The sequence below is a fragment of the Artemia sp. Qi Xiang Cuo genome, unplaced genomic scaffold, assembly GCF_049724085.1.
Source record: "Artemia sp. Qi Xiang Cuo unplaced genomic scaffold, ASM4972408v1 HiC_scaffold_3023, whole genome shotgun sequence".
In the NCBI taxonomy this organism is placed as follows: domain Eukaryota; kingdom Metazoa; phylum Arthropoda; class Branchiopoda; order Anostraca; family Artemiidae; genus Artemia; species Artemia sp. Qi Xiang Cuo.
In genome coordinates, this window is record NW_028300418.1 from 940,603 (window position 1) to 961,613 (window position 21,011).

Sequence of the window (21,011 nt, forward strand, 5' to 3'; positions counted from 1 at the left end):
TCGTTAGCAACCAGACTCTCCTATCACGTACGGCTCAAACTCCTTTCTCGACGCAGCTCGCCCAGCGTACTGTTCGGTGGTACGGCCACCTCCTTCGCATGCCACGCGACGCCCCAGCACGGGTCGCATTCGACTTCGACCCCACCCTATACGGATGGAAGCGACCCAGAGGACGCCCCCCCACTAGGTGGAAAGACAAATCTGATGGATTCCTCACCCAAGCCCACATCCCGGTGGAAGAAGCTGCGATCCTGGCGAGCGATAGGTCAACCTGGAGGCACCTAATCTCATCGTTCTCTACGCCAAACCCTCGGCAGGAGCCTTAAGTCAAGTAAGTCAAGATCAGAGGGCAAATGCCCCCTCCCCCATGCCCATCGTTTCCCCAAACACTTACAATCAAAATTTTGAGATAGCCATTTTGTTCAGTGTATCAGAACGGTCTTGAAATTATGTCTTATAGAATAACAAAACCCCAGTCTCCTGGGTAAGGGTTGTACATTATGCCCTGGGGACATATAAGGTTTTTATAGAAAGCGTGGTCGTATAAACTTCGGAGGGGGCTCATTGGATTGGTAATTAGATGGTCTAATGCTCTTTTTAAGAGTCAACGTGATCGGAGGGTAGCTTCCCCCCCCCCCTCACACACACACACACATTGTATTGTCCTGAAATGTATATAATAGAAATTTAAAGATAGCCATTCTATTCAAAATAGTCTAAATATCATATTACAAGGCCTTTGGGGTTGAAACAAACCCCAGAGATTAGCGGCAAGGGTTGTGAGCTATGCCCAGGGAGTATTTAAGGAAGGGGTGGTTGTTTAACTTTAGAAGAAGCTCAGTCTTTATCCCTGAAAAAGACTATGTCAATATAAAACAGAAATTAATTAAAACAACTTTTTCAACAAAATAATTTTAAAAAAACAATAAAGAACTCCATTAAATCAAAATGAACAAAAATAGAATCAAATAATCTACCAAGAATGAAACTTCCGCAAATCAGTATCAATAAATAAATGAAACCCAAAACAAACAGAACTTAAAATAAATAAGAGTCAAACTCAAAACGGGCAGAAATTAATATGAGCAGGGTTCTAAACACTAAGCCTTCTAAAAGCCAGAATAAAATTTGTACTTTACTGAAAAAATTCCTTTAAATGTTTTCACTTTAATAACTTTAAGAAATCAATTAAGATTTTAAGGAATAACTATCACCATATGTATATTAAACTGACAATGCACATTTTTTTCAGTAAATTCATTTGAATTTTTTCATTTAAGTACAAATCATATTCTGGCTTTTAGAAAGCTTGGATTTAGAATTTCTAGAAAGCTTTGGATTTATTTTAATTTCTGTTTGTTTTTGGTTTCATTTATTTATTGATACTGATTTGTGGTAGTTGTATTCTTGGTAGATTATTTGAGTCTATTTTTGTTCATTTTGTTTTAATGGACTTCTTTACTTTTTTAATTCATCATAGGCAGCGCAATCACGCTGCCTAATTAAAGAACGTTTTTGGCACAATTTTTTTTTTTTTTTTTTTTTTTTTTTTTAATTCCAGGGTACTTTGTATCAAAGAATTTGTCGTAGAAACTTCGAAAAGGGCTCATTCGATTGGAAATTGGAGGGCAAATAGCCCCCTCCCCCATGCCCATCATTCTCCCAAACACATCCAATTAAAATTTTGAGATAGCCATTTTGTTCAGCATAGTTGATTTCCAGGTAGAAAATATGTTTTTGAGGAGGACACTCCCCCACAACCCTCAGGGCATGGGTTTTAAGTTATCAAGGGATATAAGAACAATGTTGGCACAATGTATTATTTTTCCTTTTTATTAATTTTTTCCTTTGTAGCAGGGCACTTCATATCAAAGAAGTTTTTGTAGAAACTTCGAAAAGGGCTCATTCAATCGGAAATTGGAGTGGCTTGTGCCCTTTTTAATAGTCAAAAGCGATTGGAAGGCGACTAACACCCCTTCTACGCCCACCATTTCCCGAAACACATCCAATCAAAATTTTGAGATAGCCATTTTGTTCAGCGTAGTTGATTTCCAGATAGAAATTATGTTTTTGAGGAGGACATTCCCCCACAGCCCTCAGGGCAAGGGTTGTAAGTTGTGCCCTGGGGCCATATAAGGTTTTTTGTAGAAGGTGTTGTTGTAGAAACTTCAAAAAAGGCTCATTCAATTGGAAATTTAAGGGGCTAGTGCCCTTTTTAATAGTCAAAAGTGATTGGAGGGCAACTAACCCCCCTATTCGACGTAGTTATAACTTCTGGAAATTAGGTCTTTGAGGATGACAACTCCCCCACAGCCCTCAGGGCAAGGGTTGTAAGTTATGCCCTGGGGGCATATAAGGGTTTTATAGAACGCGTTGTCATAGAAACTTCAAAAAGGGCTCATTCGATTGGAAATTGAAATTATTACTGCCCTTTTTAATAGTCGGAAGTGATTGGAAGGCAACTAACACCCCTTCCATGCCCACTATTTCCCCAAAGACATCCAATAAAATTTTTGAGATAGCCATTTTGTTCCACGCAGTTCAAAGTTCAGGAAATTATACATTTGAGCAGGACATTCCTCCTCCCCTCCCCCCCAGTCTTCAGGACTGGGGTTATAAGTTATGCCCTGGGGGCATATAAGGTTTTTATTGAAATCTTTGTCGTCGAAACTTGAAAAAGGGCTCATTTGATTGGAAATTCAAAGGGCTAGTGCCCTATGTAATAGTAGAAAGTGATTTGAGGGCAACTAACCTCCCTTTCACTCCCACCTTTTCCCTAAAAACATCCAATCAAAAATTTTAGATAGCCAGTTTATTCAACATAGTTGAAAGTTTTAGAAATCAGGTCTTTAAGGATGACAACTCCTCCCCCCCCCCCACAGCCCTCAGGGCAAAGGTTGTAAGTTATGCCCTGGAGGCATATAAGGTTTTTATTGAAAGCGTTGTCATGGAAACTTCAAAAAGGCTCATTCAAATGGAAATTGAAAGGGCTAGTGCCTTTTTTAATAGTTGAAAGTGATTGGAGAGCAACTAACGCCCCTCTCACGCCCACCATTTTCCATAAAAAAAATTCAATCAAAATTTTGAGATATCTGTTTTGTTCAATGTAGTTGAAAGTTCTGGAAAATAGGTCTTTTAGGATGATAACCCCCTCAGAGCCCTCAGTGCAAGGGTTGTAAGTTATACCCCGGCGGCATATAAAGTTTATATAGAAACTTGTTGTAGAAATTTCAAAAAGGGCTCATTTGATTGGAAATTGAAATTGCTCTTTTTAATAGTCAAAAGTGAGTGTAGAGTAATTAACCCCCCTCTTACGCCCACCATTTCCCCAAAAATATTCAATCAAAGTTTAGAGATAGCCATTTCGTTCAAAGTAGTTTAAAGTTCTTGAAATTATAAGTTGGGCTCAAAACCCCTATGCCATCCCAAGGCCAGAACAAAATTTGCACTTTACTGAAAAAACTACAAATGAATGTGCATTGTCAATTTAACATACATATACTGATATTTAGTAATGAAAATGTTAATATTATTTGATTTATTAAAGTTATAAAATTAAAAACATTTATATTTTTTTCATTAAAGTGCAAATTTTGTTCTGGCCTTGGGAAGGCATAGGGGTTTTTAGCCCAACATATGTTAATTCTGCTCGTTTTGAGTTTGACTCTGTTAGTTATTGTAATTTCTGTTCGTTTTGGGTTTCATTTATTTATCCATGCTGATTTGTGGTAGTTTCACGCTTGGTAGATTATTTGATTTTGTTTTTGATTATTTTTTGTTTAATGGAGTTCTTTACTTTTCTTTGAAAAACTTATTTTGTGGAAAAAGTTTTTTTAATTAATAACATGAAAAGGTTTGAGGTAAAATGCCACGCCTTGGTTTTGTTGGGCTTTGATTTGAATAAATAAACAGGGTGGATAGATTTAAAGGATATGGTAATCCATAGAAGGGAGCAAAGGATAAAACTGTTAATTGAGTAGGGCAGAAGAGGATCATGCTCAGTTGTGTTTTAGCCTGACACCTTAGTGCTGCAATAATTGGACAATAGCAGTAATAGAAGTTTTCTCACACAAATTTTTTTCTTAAGAAACTCGAGTGTGAATAATATATCTTTATTGTACCCTGTTTTATAGGGTTGTCATATTACAATGTTTGGGTAGAAAGTTGGTCAATAGTCAGTTTGAAACCAAATTCAACATGACTTACCATAACTGTTGGAAGGAGGCTGAATTCTCTTGTAAATTAAAGAACAGATTGTTCACCAGCGCTTAATGTAAGTCTGGACTTACTCTGCAAAACTAGTTTTGGGCAAAATCTGTTACATATCTGCAGTAATACTACACATGGGAACAGGTTCATTGAATTGTTTACAAATGCCCTCCAAAAGGTAGATCTAATGGACCTGGCTATAATGTGATTACTGTCTTTTTTTAAGAATATTTTTAGCCTACGAAATTCATACATTTTCCTTTCTTTTAGTTTGTGTAGTGATGTCGGGATGGAATAGCATACTAAAGACAGCGGTTGTTACTGGCAGTGGTAAGTATTAATATTTATGATTTTAATTTGGTTGAAATTGTCTAGTTTAAGTCAAAAGAAGTTTGTTCTGCTAGTAACTAATTATTGGGGGAATTTTTTTTTAGATACCTCCTCTCCTCGTCATTCTCTTCCTTCTATTGTTGGTGGACACAGGATTATAGCTTCTAGGATGGGCATCAAACTATTTTTGCTAAGAAGGAATTTGAAATATGAAAAAAAAAATTTATGCCACAAAGCCTTCCATATTTTCCTAGTTCTCCTTTCAAAAGTCATGATAGAAGAAAATAAACTTTCCTGGACTTAGATTATGCTGACAATTTAAGCGTCTTTGATGAAAGTGGGAGCTGAATAAATGAACTTTTAGAGGTTTTGCAAGTTCAAGGTGCTAGAGTAGGTTTGAAAATTGATATTAAGAAGATTAAGTTGCTAAGGCTAGGAATAAGGAGAGCGAAGAGTGCAACACGCCAAGATACCATCTTTCCTAAGTTGTTCAAGAAGGGAGACAGACGAAAAAAAGTTATTAAAGATGACAATATGCTTTTTTCTACTTAGACCTTCAGTCATTTGTTGAACGACTCTACCGTCAAGTCCAAATCCCAAATCATCTTTGAAAGCTTGAAAAATTCCTTGATAAACGTCAAAATTATAGACATAACCGCTAATGCAAGTCAAGCACCAAAGCTTGTAACCTCTTTTAATCAGCTTCATTGGGTTATGTTGCTTTAGCTTGGAACGTCCTTTGAAAAGAAAGATGAACTCGTCAACACTCAGGTAAGTTCAAGGCTTCACTAACTGCTTGAAGCAGAAGTTTCGCCAGTCAATCATCGGTCGCAGCTTGATAAGCCTTGATAAGCCTGGGAGTGTGATCGACATGCAAGTTTCCTAGAGTATTTTCGAATCTGTTTCTCGACATACTTGACGATACAAAAGAGACACCCAAGTCAGGATCAGTAGCCCAGTAATTTTCACAGTCTTAGAATTTGGTGGTACCCCATTAACAGATTTATTCCAAGGAATACCTTAAGTTTATTGTCTGTTACGTTAGTACTCCTGCCCTTTTGAAGTGAATAAAAACTTGACTGAAAACCCAGAAGCTGAAGAAGCTCATTGCTCAAGCAGGTGAGAAAAAAAATCGATAGAAGTTTATTCACTTCCTACTTCCTCTAAATTAGCCTCAGGATTTATCGAGTTCAATGGATGGGTTTTTGTGACAACTTTCTTCCAATTCCTTTGTGGTTCAACAACTTTTGCCTTCCTTTTGGTCGCTTTATATTTTTCTTCGGCTGATAAGCTGCACGAGACGCAATAGGTGCCAATGAAGTTGAAGGCGAAACAAGGCAAGGATCTGTATCGGTTGGGACTGGAGAAATGGCTGGCGAGTCTTCCCCATTGTTTGGTATGTCTGAACTTGAGAGAACATTAGCTGATGCCATGTCAGTCAGGTCCGGCTTCAAAGTACTGTCCTCTGTGTTGGTGTTTTTCTTTAGATCCGGTTCCATCACCTTCATCTAAATCACTAAGATCGCTTCGCAACTCTTCTAATGCGTTCAGTATGGTACTTTGGTTGCTAGACATTCGCTTTTGCATGGTCTGGAAAAAGAACCGACTATAAAATTGTACGGGAAACAGAGAGGGGGAGAGAAAGAGAGAGAGAGAATGAAAGAAGGAATTTTTCTTTCTTTGTATAATTATGCCTTGAAAAGAGAGAGAAAGGCGTTATTAACAGGCGAAAAAGAAATAAGAGAGAGAATGAGAGTCAGCGTGTGTGATGAGCAAGGTCAATTAAACCAAAAAGCAATAGGCCGTATGAAAATACACCAGAAGAAAACAATTCCAAGATTACTGCTGCTTTAGAAATTGCTTATTGTCGAGCATTTTCAAAATTGTTATTTTAATAACTTCGACCAGCAGGACTTTACAGTCGCTACCACGCAAGGGCCTTGACCACCGGGACTGCAGGGTCCCAAAATTGGAATCCATCACTGGGGGTGTCCAAATGGCTTTATCAGATTGTTTTATACCAGAATGTTTAATTACACATCAGTAATGACTTTTACAGTTGTCGGTCTGATCTTATTACGCTGTAATTTTCTCTTACATATAAAAAAGCAGGCTTCTTACCTTCTTTGAGAAAAACAAACAGCCTAACTTCACCGTCAGCTAAATAACTCCAACTGAGCGCTTTTTTGACTTGTTACCCATCAATCGAATGGCTAAAAAAAGGCGGAACACGATGAAACAGGTTTTATTACTGTAGCAATCGATTTAGAAGCGCTAAAAGGGTTTTTACATATTGGGACTGTGAGGTTCCCTCGGTCGCGAAAGGGTTAAGGGACATGCAAAGGCCTCTCCTTACACATGCCTGTCGTCATCAACTATACATGCTTTCTTGTAGTGCGTCGTCAGTGGACAGTGCACTGTCAGTACGGGTTTGATTCTTTCCACAATTGTACTCGACATTTTTCTCATCAAAAAGGAGAAAAAAAATGTACTCAAAGAATTTAAAGTATCATAATTGTACCCACCCTAATTTCTAAAATATGTAATAATAAAAGCTATTCAAATTTTTCGGTAACTTTTCGCGTCCCAGGGAGTAATTTGAACTTCCCTCCTTATTGGCCAATGTACATATTTACAGTATTGGCCAATGTACATATTTACATATTTACAGTATTACAGCAACACAACAGCAACCTTATAAGAAAATCGAAATATATTTTCTTGTGATTATTATCTCTTCTAAACTGCAGTTGTACTAAACCAATTCTGCTCAAGTCTTCCTAAGGGCTATACTGTGGTATTTATCCTCCCCATAGTATAGTGCAGATGGTTTGATATTATCTATTTTTCCCTTGTTGTTTTGGTTTTATTTTTTTGTTTAAAGCTTTTTCCAATAGGCAATGATTAGGAGTCCTCCAAAAAAAAGGCCCCCCAGATCCCAAATCAAACTACAGTGAAAATGTCATATTGAAAGATACCCATCCTGGCTGGTCAAGCACGCTATCACAAAGTTCTAATGATAGCTCTAATTCGGAGAATAGGAGAATGATAAGTGTAGGGGCTAATGTAACCATAGATGATAATGGGTTTCAAGAGGTCCTCTCTAGAAGTTCTAAAAAAAGGAAAAAATCTCCCCAATTAAAAGCATTTCCCCTCTCCCTGCCCAAGATCCTCCCTCCAAAAACTTAGCAATCTACCTTAAAATTGCTCCCACTACCCTCTTTGAAATAAAAATGATCACTGCAATAAGAGTTGCAATTTTTAAATTGCCAAAATCAATCTTTTCTCTTAACATTAACCATGATGGATCTCTGCTAATAGCTGTAGAAGATCAGAAATCAGCAGATACAATAATTAACCTTAAATCCCTTCTGAATACCCCAATTATTGCATCTAATTGGAACCCAAAACAATCACCAACAAAAATAGTAGTTTATAATGTTCCCCCAGAGATATCTACTCAGGAGTTAAAAGAAGGCCTTTCAGATAGGGCTGGAAACACAATCCCAGTTGAGGATGTTACCCAACTTGGAAAACCTAACTCTAATGGCTTAAAAACTAGTAGATCCTTCTTATTCACACTGAAGGATAAAATTGATATCCCAGAAAAATTATTCCTATTTGGGCAAATCAAACCACACAAGGAATACAAACCTAAGCCTATTCAGTGTCAGAAGTGTTTCTAACTGGGACACACGACAAACAAATGCAATGAAATTCTCCAAGAGTGTAGTAATTATAAATCTTTCCATCCTAAAGAGCTGACAACTTGTAACAACACTCAGCCTACATGCATCAATTGCAAAGGCCCACATGAATCTACAAATAAATCATTATGCCCTGCATACAAGAAAAGAGCTCTAACACTCCAAATATCAACAGAGAAGGCCATCCCATACCCCTTTGCAGCAATGGAAGCAAATGCTGCCCAACAATACCAAATAAAGCCTGTAATGAAACCAACCAAAGCCCCCCAGTCACGCGCCCCCAATGCATCAAGCACCCCGTATAAAACACCATCTTCTAAGCCCCCTAGCTCAAATCCCTATCAGAAGGAAGCACCAAGCCAACAAGCCTCCTTTTCCGATGAGATGAGGCCAGCCTGACCCTCGCTCCCAAGAAGAAACAAACCAGAAACACTACCAGGAATCAATCCCTTAACCAACAAACAGGATGCACTACCAAAAATGCAATCCCCAAATATATGCTTATTCATTCTAAACTCTAATGCAGTTCAGGCCATGAACTTACATCAACTACAGAAAATAAAAATTATTGCAGAATTGGCAAAAATCTACATCCCAGATGATATGCTCATTCAAGCAAAAAAAGATCTTGCTTTACTTTTAACAAAGCTGAACATTCATGCACAGTCATATTAAGAATAACTCAACAATACAACATTTATCAATACTCCAACGGAATGTAAGACCACTCACAAAAAATAAGCTAAATGAACTAATATCATTTATGAATAATAATTCAATTAATATTGCTTGCCTCCAGGAAACTCATTTAACCCAAAATCAACAAATCAAGTCTCCGGGATATACTATCCTGAGAAAGGATAGATCTTCAGAGAGAAAAGGAGGAGGTGTAGCTTTATTAGTTAATAATAATATAAAATTTTGTGGCATCAATTTTCCAGATTTTGAAAATGATGTTGATGTAATTGGTATAAGTATTTGGCTGAATAATTTAAAAACCTACATAAAAAGCTTTTATAACCCTAATGGCCAAACTACAGATGCCAAGGATTTCTTTAATTATATAAATAATTCTAATATGTTAAAAAATATCATTATTTGTCGTGATTTCAATGCCCACAGCCTTTTGTGGGGGAATAAATCAGCAAATAAAGCTGGTAAATTTATTGAGCATATGACTTCAAATAAAAATGAATTAGCTGTTGCTACCCCTCCAAACCTGAATACTTATTTCAGCCCCAAAAGTGGCAATTTCTCCACAATTGACCTACAAATTGTGTCTTTAAATTTTTTGAACAAAATTTACATAAATAAAATTGATAGTCTATGTACAGACCACTTTGCTATAGTTTGCTCCCTAAATGAACCTGCTGAAACTTTATCTCATACATCCAAATATATCAACACTAAAGCAAGTTGGTCTATTTTCCAAAATAAGCTAAATGATGAAATTACAAGTTTCACCCAATGTTCATGCATTTCTAACACAACAGTTGACACACATGCTGAAGCGTTGACATCTTTACTAATAAATACAGCTAATTATGCTATCCCCAGGACAACACCTAAGAAAACATTCCCTAAACAAATTACTAAAGCATGGTGGACAAATGAGTGATTAAATAAATTGATTATAAAAAAGGCAGATAGTACAGAATTTATAAAAAAACCAACAACTACTACATATTTAAAAAAATTACAAGCAGAATCTAATCTAAAAAGGACTATAATAGATGCTAAATATAAATACTGGAATAATTTTGCAAATAATCTCTCCAAAGAAACAAACGAGCCAATTATACATAAAGTCATAAGCCACATATGTGGGAAAAAGACTTCTCCCAACCCACTCCTGTATGAACTTATACATAAAAATACCCATTATCACAATAATAATGAAAAGGCTAACCTATTTGCAACTCTTTTTGTTAATAAACTAACATCAAATAATCAAAGCATGCTGTCCAAAATTCCTATGAAACATAGTTACCAACCACGCCCAGGATCCGAGTACATAAATAATCCATTTTCAATCCAGGAATTGAATAATGCAATACATCATATTAAGTCCAAAACTAGCAGTAGCTATGACAATATACACCCTATATGGATAAAGAATCTCACACCTTCATACAAACAAGAACTGCTAAATTGTTATAATCACGCTTGGGCATCGTCTAGGTTCCCCAATATATAGAAATGTTCGTCCCTCCTACCAATCCTAAAGAAAAATAAACCAAAAGATAAACCTGAGTCTTATAGGCCCATAATGATTACACCTGTGATGGGGAAAATAATGGATAAAATGATTTATCACAGACTCCTCTGGTTTGTTGAGAAAAATAAAATGATACCACACACTCAAACTCGATTCAGGAAATAACACTCCTAAACAGATGCTTTCATTTTGCTAACAAATGCAATAAATGAATCTTTCTCAAAAAATAATATCCTAGTGGCAGCTTTCCTAGATTTTGAAGGAGCTTATGACAATGTGAACCACCAAATCCTTTTAAATAAATTTGCAAACCTTGGAGTACCTCCTAAGCTAGTATCCTTTATTAAATCCTTCATAGAAGTGCGAAGTTTCATTGTTTGTGTTGGTTCAGCCTCTTCACCTCAAAAGAAAATATCCAAAGACCTACCTCAGGGAGCAGTCCTTAGTTGCCTCCTATTTGCCCTATATCTCTGGGACATGAACCTACCCCACACGAATCTACAATATGAAGATGATCTGGTGCTATGGTCATCTGGCAACACCTTTCAGATAGCACAGTCAAATCTGCAAAAGTCACTTTTCCAGTTTGAAAAATTCTCTCAACATTCAGATTTACCCATTGCACCCACCAAGTCAAAAATAATCCAATTTCACCGGAAGCGAAACCATGTTAATGCAAAACTAACTCTAAATAAAACAACTATTCCAGAAGATAATAATATTAATTACCTAGGTCTCATGCTTGACCAAAAACTTAATTTCCACTTCCACATTTCAAACACAATAAAAAAATGTTATAGAAAAGCAAATATACTAAAAAGACTTCTTCTCACACTCTGGGGTTGTAAGGACAAAACATTAATCCAGTTTTATAAATCACATATAAGACCCCATATTGACTATGGGCTAATTTTCTATGGTGCATGTGCAAAGACCTAGATGCAAAAAATTTAAAAAGCACAAAATGATATAATACTTCTCAAATTTGTCCTTAGAAAACCCACAAGTTCTAAGTTTCTGCTTATAGAGAGTGGATTAACAACAATAATGGAGAGACGTAGCTTTCTCTTGATAAAATATCTTACAAAAATTGAATCAAATAGCTCACACACATTACATAATTGGTTAAGAAATCCAGCCATGTATAGAGGTATTGCAGATGAGTATGCCAATATTCAAAAGAAGTTCCCTGTACCAGCAAAGTCAATTGCACCTAGTTTCTCCCAATCCCCTCCATGGAATTGGTCATTTCCCATAATAAATACTGAATTTTCAAAATGGAATAAAGATTTAGCCTCCATTGCTTTTGTCCAGAAAAAATTTGCAGAATTTTATACAATTACCTATAAAAATCACTTCCAAATATTTGTTGATGGGTCAAAAATGAATGAGAAGGTCGCAAGTGGTGTTTTCCTTCCTCATCTGAAAATTGCAATGGGAGAGAGATTATTTAATAATTTATCTATAATGTCTGCTGAGTTAAATGCCATAATCATGGCATTAGAACACCTTAAGCAAAACCAACCTTTGATTGCAAATTCGAATAATATTATCATCTATTCCGACTCTTTATCAAGCCTTGAGTTGCTGGCCTCAGCTCCTCAATATAAGTTGGACATTGACACTTATCATTGTCCCAGTATTATTGATAATCTTGCTTCAAGTGGCATAAAAACTTACTTTCAGTACATTCCTAGCCACTCTGGCATAAGTGGTAATCATCAGGTTGATGAAATAGCAAAAAATGCTATAAATATTGACCAGCCAAGTGGGAGACCAATCCCAATTAGAGATATTTACCGATGGAGGCTATCAGATATTAATTTTAATAAGATTATTCCTATCCTTTCCCCCTTTCCCAATAAGTATCTTTCTAAAATTTATCATAGAATTCGTTCTGGAACAAATGGACTAAATTTCCTTGCATTCTCATATAAGCTTTCTAATTCAAGTGGTTCAATTCCCCTGTCCCCTCTTTGCAGGCATTGTAATATGAATAATGAAACAATTGACCATTGCCTATTTGAATGTAATATGCTGACGTCTGCACAACATACCTTGCTTTGTAAATTGTTAAAATGCTTCAAACACCACAAAATCGCACTATCAGCCAAGAGCCTAGCCAACTATACCTGCACACAGAGCATAGAAATCGACATCTATCATCTTATATTTGAACTCCTAGAGTCGAAAGATCTGCTGAAAGATATCTGAATATATCTAATAAATATGAGGCAATCAAGCCAGTAGCTCTGTAGCCCACAGAGTGAAGCAAAAGGAAAAGGGCTAAATAGTTATACTGAAAAGCCCGCCTGCTGTTAAATAGAAGAAGAATACGAAAACGGCATTCTCTAAATCCAAAATGGTAGACACCGTACACCTTGTATTTACAGGAATTTCTTAGGGGGTTTTCATTTGGCATGACTGGAGTACCAAAGTGAACCAGAGGCCTCTCCAATACCTATTGCCAACTTAAAGCAGCACAAGGTAGGCATGTTGCACCTTGCTTGAATCTACATCATGTAAAGGGGCTCAACCTGTATGATTAGAGGGCCCAACTGGGCCTTTAGTTCTTCTAAAAATGTCCTGCTTCTGGGAGATAATGCTTTCAATTTAACGTTTATACAAAGTCTATGTATTGAATGGAGAGTAGTCTCGCGGAACAAAATAAACCACAGTGTACCATTATTCCCTTGTAAACTGGTATAATTTATAGTTGGTTTCTCGATGCTTTGAAATTGAATGATGCTTTGGATATTCTTTTGCAAATATGTGAAGTCTCGATAATTTTGATAGTTTTGGACTCTTCTGTCATAAAATAGCAATAAACTCGTAATACTTAAAGAAAAATGGTTTTAATTAATCATAGTATTGCCTAAGTTTCTTTTCCTGTGGTTTGAACTAGAAATGAGAATTTAAAATAGTATGTTTTCTGTCAAAATAAATATTTGATTGTGGAATGGTTTTAAGAGTCAGACAATTTTTCTAAATTCCGACTCTGATTAATTATCCTACTATTGTGTTTGAATTTTGAACAGCTCATGTAACTCCTCTGCTGAATAAACTCCTCTGTGAATGTATTATGGATTAATTTTTACATAAACAATTTATGTTGTCTGCCCCTTACCCAACATTTGGGCAGTATCACTATTTTTGTTTCTGATTTCAGGAGCTGCTGCTTACTTGTTGTATAGACTAGGATCTACCATTGTGAAATCAGGATTTAGTGATAGAATATCAACTGTCTCGGAAGCTTTGCAAAGCCACTACAGTGACTGTTCTGCAAATCTGTGCGGAGTTTTGCCTGGCTTAGATTTTGCGAAGCTCAATTTCCATTCTTTGCTGGCAGAGTTGTGTCATAATCTTTGCAAAACTGACGTAAGTTTTTTTTTTCAGTTGTATTTTCAAAGGTTATTAATTTAGTCTATGATAAGTTAAATATTTGAGTTATGTGGGAGTCTCTAGTAAATGAAATAAAATTTATCGTAACCTAGTAAGAGACGAACACATCCCATAGTAATAAAAACAATAGTCCAAAACTCCTATGGTGTCAGATTGGAACACAAAATACACCCATTAGAACCGCCTCGTCAGAGAACGTATAAAGGAAACTCACAGTACCTTAGCTTGGACGGCAAAGAAAATCCATTGGCTTAAAAAAAACAAAGAAATTGGCTGAAACCACGATATTCGGCTTCGAAAATGGTTCTAGGCGTATACCCCCCCCCCCCACTCCCCTGTGAAAATTCCCCCCGTGGAAAATAAGGATTTCCAAATTTGAGAATTTTATTTGAGTTTTTTTTTTTTTTTTTTCTGTACAGGGAAGGAATTTTTGTAATTGTGTCTTATACACCAGTCACTCAAGTTTACGCTGTGTAAAAATCGAGAACATATCGGTTTTTTCGTTAGTTTCTTCGTTACTTTAGAAATAAATTTGGGCAATAGATTTGCACATTAGGGGGGGGGGGTAAAGTATAGCCGGACACAATATATGGGAAATACATAATTTAGGCTCTATATTAGTTAAAGTATTTGGATAATTTGAAGTCAGAAAACAATTCTTACTTCATAATATGTTGAATAATTGTACCTACTCTACCCCCCCCCCCTTCTAATGTGCAAATATATAGCCCAAATTTGTTTCTAAAGTAACGAAGAGACCAGTTTGTTCTTGAGTTTTACACATTGCAATCTTGAGTCAGTGGCGGATAACACAAGTATCAGATTTTTTCATGGAGAGAGAACTTTAATGTAAAGAGTGAGGTCTTGAGGAGGTGGCAATCCCTTTCATATACGTAATAATTTCAGTTTGTTTTAAGGCTTGATGTTGCTCCTTACTGTCAGTTAAAAAAACTTGTTTTTTTAATATAATTTCTGATCTCTTTTAAACAATGCCGGGAAATACGGCTCTCTCTCCATGAAAAGTTCCGGTACTTGTGTGTTATACGCCACTCACTTAAGTTTACGATGTGTAAAAGTCGAGAACAAACCGGTTTCTTCGTTGCTTTGGAAAAAAAATGGACTATATATTTGCACATTAGGGGGGGGGGGGCGGAGTAAAGTATAGCTGGTCTACATGCAAAGTGTGTTTGGTACAATTATTCTGCATATTAGATAGATAGATAAATAAGTGCATTTTAAAGCCAAATTTACGACCATGAACACAGTAAAATAACATAAATGAAAGGTACAAATAACATAAACTTTGATCAGTAATCATCATAAAACACTTAAATGAAACACTACATTAACCTAATAATAGTACTTTATAGTAAATATTAACTTAATAGTACTTAACAGTAAAAGTAGTTTTTTTTTTTTTTTTTTTTTTTTTTTTTTTTTTTTTTTTTTTTTTAGTTAGTTAACAAAATTTCTAAATACCTCGCTATTCTTCTGTAATTTTTTAGTACCCATACACCTAGAAAGAATTGTTTTCTTACTTCAAACTTTCGGAATACTTTACTCACGGTAAATACCCCCCCCCCCCCCCCCGTGAAAAAGAAGGCCTTCCAAATTGGAAAATTTTATTTTGGGTTTTATTCTTTTAATTTTCATAGGGGGAAGGAGTTTTGGTACTTGTGTATTATGAGCAACTCACTCAAGTTTACTATAGACTACAAGTTTCGAATCTTGCCGTAGCAAAGTGCTTATTTCTGCCATTTCGTCCATTTTCATACTGAATCGGGACGTAAATCGTTTCCGTTCCGTTTCTTCGAAATTCCGCAGATTGGGCTTAGATTGGTTTTAAGTTAGAGTGGGTGAAAAGGTTAGGGTGAGATTGTTCTAAAAAATCTTGGTCCTTCTAACTTTGAAGTAATTTAGCTGAGAAATCAGAGAAGTCCTTGTCAGTCGGCTAGCTTTGATTTCAAACACTTTGTGGTAACGAACTGTTAGTAAGGATTGACTAGACCCAATAGTAAAATAAAAAAAAAAAGAACGGAACTTTGATAACAATAGATATATCAAAAGGATTGGCTTTTTATGCTGAATCCAAATACATAAAATTCATTAAGTTTAATGTTACTTATTAAAAGTTACGTGCCTGAAAATTTTTTACTGACTTTCGAAAATGGGGAGAAATACCTCCAAAAATTCAAGTGATCCTAATGAAAATCATACCATCAGAGTACTACTGTAGATATTTCAAGTTCGTATATACAAAAATATTGAATTTTGTATTTTCTTGCAGAATAAAGGTCGCGGATGTGTGTTTGTTGCTACTTTTTTTTTCAGCGGTGATTGTATAGAACCAATGGACCTAGAAGATCGGTCAAGAGCTCATTCGAACAAAAATCAGAAGTTCTAGTGCGCTCATTCAATGACCAAAAATATTTAGGGTTACTACCCCCCCCCCTCCCACGCCCATTTTTTTTAAAGGACATTCCATCAAAATCTTGTTGTAGTCATTTGATTCAGCATAGCTGAAAGGTACTATAACTTTACCTTTGGGGATGACTTGATCCCCCCTCCCTTGGTTCCTGGGGAAAGGGCTTTAAGTTAACTCATTGTTCACATAGTATTTGTTATTGAGAAATATACGGAACTTTTTTTGGGGGGGGGGGGAATTTTCAACGGTTAGAATTTTCCATGAAAAAATTTGTGGGGAAACTTTTACACGAAGGTGGGTTCGGTTCAGGCATGAATTATAAAAAAAAGATGGTCAAAAATTAGATATAAAAAACGTATATCATACCATCAGAGTACTACTACCCAGTAATGGGTTAAATTGCATAATGATGCAGAACACCATCGCGGGAGGATCCTCTATAGGAGGAGAACTGCGGCAGGGCGTAAGATCCAGATCTATGGACAACGGCCTCTGCAAAGGGCTGCCTCGACCTTTTCGGGGTACCTGCAAGACTGTGGACCTTGCGGTCAACTCTATTCCTACTTGAGGATTGGCGCCCCTTGAGGAAATTAGAGCATACTAAAGCACACAGCATTCACACTGGATTCTGGTAAATAGACAATTTTTCTAGGCTTGTTGTGTATTCATGAGTGTCTTTGGTTTGAAAAACCTCTTCCTACCTAATTTATCTATTATGGGTTGCCTCCCCGTAGTAGCATAATATTTGTAGGTATGAATATATAATGAGTCGGAGGTAATAGGCTTGAGACTGTCTGTGTAGGATTTCGACTCTTGTTGATAGAAGAGCATCGCCAAGTGCTGAAAACCATGTTGTGACCAAGATGGGCCCAGGATTGCACAAAGCTTCCATTGATGGAGGTCCCAGGGACTTCTTGCTGTCCAGTTCTAAGCCGGCTTAAGCACTTCGGTGTAGACTTGAGAAGACATGTGATCCTCGTCCTGCACTGGTATCCAAGATCATTGCTTTTCCTGAGGCGAAAAAAATTTCAATGGTTTAAAGAACATGAAAATTGGAACTTGGAATGTTACGACGTTAAAAAATGACTATCATATCGACATTTGGACTGACGAATTCAGACGATTCGAACTGGATTTATTTGGAATTTCAGAAACTCATATCCCAGGGGTAGGAATCATGAAATTAGGCGATATAGAATTTGTTTACTCAGGCAGGAAGGATGGGGTACATAGACAGGGAGTAGGGCTCACGATAAATAAGGTAGCTGCTAAGTCTTGTTTAGGCTGGGAAGGTCTTAATAATGGAATACTAATTGCTCATTTTATGACTAAAAAGTTTAGGGTATCAGCTATTGTAGTGTATGCCCCTGTAGAACCGATTGACGGAGAAACTAGTGACTCAGATGAATTTTACTTACAGTTACAAGAGCAAATAGACAGTATCTCAGGTAGAAATATGATTTTTTTACTAGAAGCTTTTAATGTCAAGGTCGGTAGAAATAGGGATAGATGGTATACCAGCCTAGGTGAATTTGGTGTAGGAAAAGAAAACAGTAATGGATACAGACTTTTGCAATTTTGTAGGTATAACAATCTAGTTATAACTCATATGGTGTTTGGTAATAAAATAGCTCCTAAGTTAACATGGTATTCAGGTGATGGTAAGACATCCAACCTTATCGATTATGTTATTGTAAACCGAAGACTGGCAGGATCAATATAAGATACTAGGATATACTGGAGTGCTATTACTGATTTTACAAGTAAAGATCACCATCTAGTAGTGTCAAGGGTTGATTTACAGCTGAAATTTCGGTAGGGTAACTACCTTCCGGGAATTTATGATGTTGGTAGACTCCAGGATGAGAATTTGAAAGAAGCTTTCCAGGAACAGTTCAATATTAAATTGGGGAGTTCAAAATTTGATAATTTGGAAGATGGTTGGAATAATTTTAGAAAAATAATTTGTGAAGTTGCTGAAAGTGTCTAAGGTAAGAAAGCTAGAACTGCAGCTGAGAATATTAGTGAAAAAGTTTTATGTTTGATAGAAAGGGGAAAGGACTTGTACAAGAATTATGTTAGTGATAGATCATTTGAAAACAAAAGGAAATGTAAAGAAAGTGAAGAAAGCATTAAAATATGAACTAAGGGGGTGTGAAGTGGAGGCCATGGATAAAATTGCCGAGGATCTGGAAGATGAAACTACACGGCATAGTAGTAAAATTTTGTACTGGCATGTTAACAAATTGAAAGGGAGTAGTCAATCCGGACTTGTCCCAGTTAAAGATAGGAGTGGGGTCGCAATTAGCGATAAGGAAAAAACGAAAGAGAGATGGGCCGAACATTTTGAGAATTTGCTTAACCGAGATAGAGTTGCAGGAAAAATATAGAGGAAAATGAAAAAGTTTGTGATACCTTGGATGTGAAGGAAGATTTGTTTTGTGAGGAGGAATTAGCAACAGCGCTAAAAGGATTAAAGAATAATAAGGCTCCAGGTGCTGATAGGGTGGTAAACGAGTTTCTTGAATATGGTGGCTCTGAGGTTAGAAATAAGTTACTGAAGATTATGAATATGGTTTTGCAAAAGTGGAAGTACCGAATGATTTTAGGAAAACCTTAATTAAGCCATTTTATAAGAAAGGTGATAAAAATGAGTGTGGTAATTATCGAGACATTAGTCTGATCTCTGTAGGTAGTAAATTACTTAGTAATATGATACATTTTAGACTGAGAGATGCCGTTGACAAAGTTTTAAGAGAAGAACAGTGCGGTTTTAGAAAAGGTAGAGGATGTGTCGACCAAATTTTCACTCATAGGCTAATAATTGAGAAGTGCCTGAGTGTTCAAACACCTTTGGTCCTCAGTTTTATAGATTATGAGCAAGCGTTCGATTCTGTTGATAGAAGAAGCTTTATAAAGATTTTATCCTTGTATGGTATACCAGACAAATACATTAAAATTATTAGTGCTATGTACGAAAATAACAATGCTGCGGTTAAGGTATGAAATTAAGTTAGCAGCTGGTTTTTTATTAAATCAGTAGTTAAGCAGGGTTGTGGTCTATCTCCCTTTATATGGATTAGTTGGAAGTTTTTTGTCTTAGGGAGCACAGAAAAAGCAATGGGAGACCACGGAATCAAATGGGAAGGGAAAAGTCTCCAGGACTTAGATTATGCTGATGATCTAAGCATCCTAGATGAAAGTGTGAGCAAAATGAATGAAGATTTAGAGATATTGTGAGTTCGGGTTACTAGTATAGGTTTGAATATTAATGTTAAGAAGAATAAGTCACTAAGGCTAGGAACAATTGAAGATGAAAAGGTGAGGTTGGGTAACGAAAATATTGATCAGGGGGGCAGCTTCTTTTACCTTGGTAGTATTATTAGTAAAGATGGTGGAAGCAGTGAAGATGTTAAATATAGAATAGCCAAGGGTCAGGGTGTTTTTTACAGTTAAAAAAAGTCTGGAAGAATTGGAAGATAAGTCTGCAAACCAAGATTAGAATATTAGAAGCTGCAGTGATGACAGTGGTTAAGTATGGCTCTGAAGCATGGGCGCTCCGAAAAGCGTATTAAGATGTGCTAGATGTTTTCCAGAGAAATAGCTTACGGATTGTTCCGGGTACCCAGCTGAATGACCGTATTTCATACAATAGGCTATACGAAAAATATGGTTCAATACCGCTCTCTAGGGCTATAATGAAAGAAAGGTTGAGGTGGCTGGGGCACGTAGAGCAGATGAAGGATGACAGATTGCCGAAGATTGTTCTTCTTGGCCAACCATCTAGGGCTAAACGGAAAACAGGTCGTCCCCGTCTGGGGTGGGAGGACTTCATAAAGAAAGATTTAAAGGAAATGGGAACTCCGTGGGCGGGTGTAAAAAGGAAGGCTTTGAATAGATTGGGGTGGAGGAGGAGCGTGCGTAGCTGTGTTGGCTTCAGGCGGCTTGGTGCTGCGGTGAGTTGTTAGTAGTAGTAGTAGTAGTAGAGTACTACTGTAGATATTTCAAGTTCGTATATACAAAAATATTGAATTTGTATCTTCTTCCAGAACAAAGGTCGCGGATGTGTGTTTGTTGTTTCTTTTTTTCTTTTTTTTTCAGCGGTGATTGTATAGAACCAATGGACCTAGAAGTTCGGTCAAGAGCTCATTCGAACAAAAATCAGAAGTTCTAGTGCTCTCTTTCAATGACCAAAAATATTTAGGGCAACTAACCCCCCCTCCCACGCCCATTTTTTTTTCAAGGACATTCCATCAAAATCTTGTTGTAGTGATTTGATTCAGCATAGCTGAAAGGTACTATAACTTTACCTTTGGGGATGACTTGATCCCCCCTCCCTTGGTTCCTAGGGAAAGGGCTTTAAGTTAAGTAATTTTCTCATTGTTCACATAGTATTTGTTATTGAGAAATATACGGAACTTTTTTTGGGGGGGGGGGGAATTTTCAACGGTTAGAATTTTCCATGAAAAAATTTCTTGGGAAACTTTTACACGGAGGTGGGTTCGGTTCAGGCATGAATTAAAAAAAAAAAATGGTCAAAAATTAGATATAAAAACGTATATCATACCATGAGAGTACTACTGTAGATATTTCAAGTTCGTATATACAAAAATATTGAATTTTGTATTTTCTTGCAGAATAAAGGTCGCGGATGTGTGTTTATTGTTGTTTTTTTTGTTTTGTTTTTTTTCAGCGGTGATTGTATAGAACCAATGGACCT

General features: G+C 36.5%; 1 protein-coding gene across 1 annotated transcript in view; it reads left to right on the top strand.

Moving 5' to 3' along the window:
* LOC148938700 (uncharacterized) overlaps positions 1 to 21,011 on the top strand; it is a 99,702-nt gene that overhangs the window by 31,825 nt on the left and 46,866 nt on the right. The window contains exons 2-3 of the mRNA XM_089107607.1: positions 4,480 to 4,539; positions 13,634 to 13,842. Coding sequence (XP_088963733.1) covers positions 4,480 to 4,539; positions 13,634 to 13,842 — 269 coding nt within the window. The remainder of the gene's footprint in view (positions 1 to 4,479; positions 4,540 to 13,633; positions 13,843 to 21,011) is intronic.